The sequence below is a fragment of the Vombatus ursinus genome, unplaced genomic scaffold, assembly GCF_900497805.2.
Source record: "Vombatus ursinus unplaced genomic scaffold, bare-nosed wombat genome assembly UNPS02014945.1, whole genome shotgun sequence".
Taxonomy (NCBI): Eukaryota; Metazoa; Chordata; class Mammalia; order Diprotodontia; family Vombatidae; genus Vombatus; species Vombatus ursinus.
The window spans coordinates 2,483,102-2,485,919 of NW_020954723.1; the positions used below are offsets into that span (position 1 = coordinate 2,483,102).

Below are 2,818 nucleotides of genomic sequence, written 5' to 3' on the forward strand. Positions count from 1 at the left end.
GGAAGAAAGGAAGGAAGGAAGGAAGGAAGGAAAAACAAGACCCTTGTAATAAATAAGCACAGTCAAAGTAAAACAAATTCCCAGGCTGGCCATGCCTCCAAAATAGATGGCTCAAATCTGCACCCCAAGTCCATCCCCTCCCTGCCAGGAGGTGGTGGGGTGCTCTGGAACCGAACCGTGGCCCCAACAGATATTTCCATATGGCTTTCTTCCCCTCCCCCTCCCCCTCCCCCAGATCTTCCTCGCGCCAGGTACAACGGTCCCGGTGCCCAACGTGCTCCAGCCAGTGTTGCAGCCCTAGGTCCAACAGCAGGGAGCCCGCGGCCTCGAAGTGGGTGCAGGATCTCGGAGGCGCCTCCCGGGGCGGGGCAGCCGCAGCAGTGGGACCTTTTCGGTGTCTCGCGCCGCTGACCTCCCCTGTGGCTCCGGCTCTCCCCGGAGGCGTTGCTCATGGGGACTGCCAGAGCGCAGCGCCTCCTGAGCGCCCCGCTCATGGTGCTCGGACTCGGGGTGCTTCTGGCCCCGGTCGGCGGCCAACCCCATCAATCCGGCTGGCGCTTCGCCTCCTCCGAGGTGGTGATTCCCTTGCAGCTGGGAGGCTTCGACCACAGGGATCACCCTGGGCAGCTGTCCTACATGCTCCACTTCGGGGGCAGGAGACATGTGGTCCACCTACAACTTAAGAAGCTCCTGCTGCCCAGGCACTTGCCTGTCTTTACTTATACTGACCAAGGGTCGGTCCAGATGGACTACGCCTTCATCCCTAAAGACTGTTACTACCGAGGCTATATAGAGGGGGCCCTGGGTTCCCTGGCTGCCCTCAGCACCTGTCATGGGGGTCTCCAGGGGATGCTGCAGGTGAACTCTCTTTACTATGAAATCGAGCCTCTGCCGGCCTCTCCCATTTTTCAGCACTTGGTTTATCCAGTGGAGAATAAAAAGAAAGGTCCTGGCTGGAAGTGCGGCTTAAATGACGAAGAAATAGATCGTCAGGTCTTGGAGAAAAAGGGATTGAGACAGTCAGTGCCTAGGGCAAGTCCCAAGGACAGCTGGTGGCCAAGAACCAGGTTTGTGGAGTTGATGGTGGTAGTGGATAATTTTTGGTATAAATATGCTTGGGAAAATGAAACTGAGGTGATATACCAAGTGTTAGAAGTAGTCAATATAATAGATTCCCTGTATTATCCGATGGATGCCTACATAAATTTGAGTGGAGTAGAGATCTGGACGAATAGCAACCCAATGGATTTTAGTAATGGCATAAAGGTAACGTTGGATGTATTTTCCCATTGGAAACAAGCAATTCATGAGCGTTTGCCACACGATGTTGCCCACCTCTTTGTTCGCTATAACTTTGGTATAGACAAGGGTTTAGCTTATGTTGGTACGATATGCCACAGCCTCAAATCAGCTGGCGTCAATGCATATGTTGAGGATAACTTGTTGGAATTCTCTGTCACTGTTGCCCATGGACTTGGTCATAACCTTGGCATGATTCATGACCGTGACTTCTGTATCTGTGCACAAAAGCAATGCATCATGTATGCCGATTTCGGCTTAACTGATGTCTTTAGCAACTGTAGTTATGCCAGTTATTTTGATCAATTTAGTGAACAGTTTATAGATTGTTTAGCAAATCCACTGGAGACTTACAAAATTGCCCCTTCAAAGCTATGTGGTAATCAGGTGGTCGAAGAGGGAGAAGAATGTGACTGTGGATCAGTAAAAGAATGTAGCAAGGATTCTTGTTGTAAACCAGGTTGTACCCTGAGGCCCCATGCTGACTGTGCTTCTGGACTGTGCTGTGTAAATTGTAAGATTGCACCAGCTGGAACACTTTGCAGACCCGCTAGGACCCCATGTGACCTTCCAGAGTACTGCAACGGAACTTCGGTGCTGTGCCAGAAAGATTTTTACATGCAGGATGGAACTCCATGTACTAAAGATGCTGTTTGCTATCAGAATATTTGCAGTGACCGAATTCAACAGTGTAAAGCTATCTTTGGTGAAACAGCCTATGAGGCTCCCCTGATCTGCTACAAAGAAGCAAACGTGAAAGGTGATCAATTTGGGAACTGTTCTTTAGATGGTCATACATACAGGAAGTGTGACACAGCCCATGTTTTGTGTGGAAGGCTGCAATGTACTAATGTCAAACAGATTCCCCGTTTAGAGGAATTCACTACTGTACTCCAAGTTTACGTGAATGGAGTTACGTGCATTGGAATGGACTCTCTCATAGGGAAGGATACTGGAAATGTAAATAATGGTGCAGTGTGTGGCCATGGAAAGATCTGCCTGAATAAGAAGTGTGTTGATTATTCTGCACTGAATTATGACTGTACAGCCAAAAAGTGCAATTCTAATGGTGTATGCAACAACAAGAAAAATTGTCATTGCCTAAGTGGGTGGGATCCCCCATTCTGTCTTAAAAGAGGATTTGGTGGAAGCATTGATAGTGGCCCTCCTCCAAAATGGAAAGCAAATTATGCTTTAATTGTTTGCTCTCTAGCTTCTCTGTGTCTTGGATTTTATGGGACACTAATAGTGCTTGTCTGGTTAGCAAAGTCAGCATTTGTCATCTAGAAAGGAACAGCCTTTGTATAAATAAAGTCAGGAACCAGTGGAAGAATCTATCCATATCAGATAATATCCTCTATTAGGGAAAAATTCCCATTCAGAAAAAGGAAAAAAAACCATCTACATCAATAATATACACTACAAAATGATATCAAATAAAGCTTCTGAAGGAAGTTTTGTCATGGAGTTGAACCAATCAGGATTGACCCTTCAAATATCTTTATTTACTTTTATAATG

General features: G+C 47.2%; 1 protein-coding gene across 1 annotated transcript; it reads left to right on the forward strand.

Moving 5' to 3' along the window:
• Nucleotides 1–450: 450 nt before the first annotated feature.
• LOC114030029 (disintegrin and metalloproteinase domain-containing protein 20-like) lies at nt 451–2,586 on the forward strand. Its single transcript, XM_027844693.1, has one exon. The coding sequence runs from the start codon at nt 451–453 to the stop codon at nt 2,584–2,586; it is 2,136 nt and encodes a 711-aa protein (XP_027700494.1).
• The last annotated feature ends 232 nt before the right edge of the window (nt 2,587–2,818 follow it).

Excerpts from the sequence above, each read along its gene's own strand:
- LOC114030029 (XM_027844693.1), top strand. The coding sequence starts at position 451 with ATGGGGACTGCCAGAGCGCAGCGCCTCCTGAGCGCCCCGCTCATGGTG.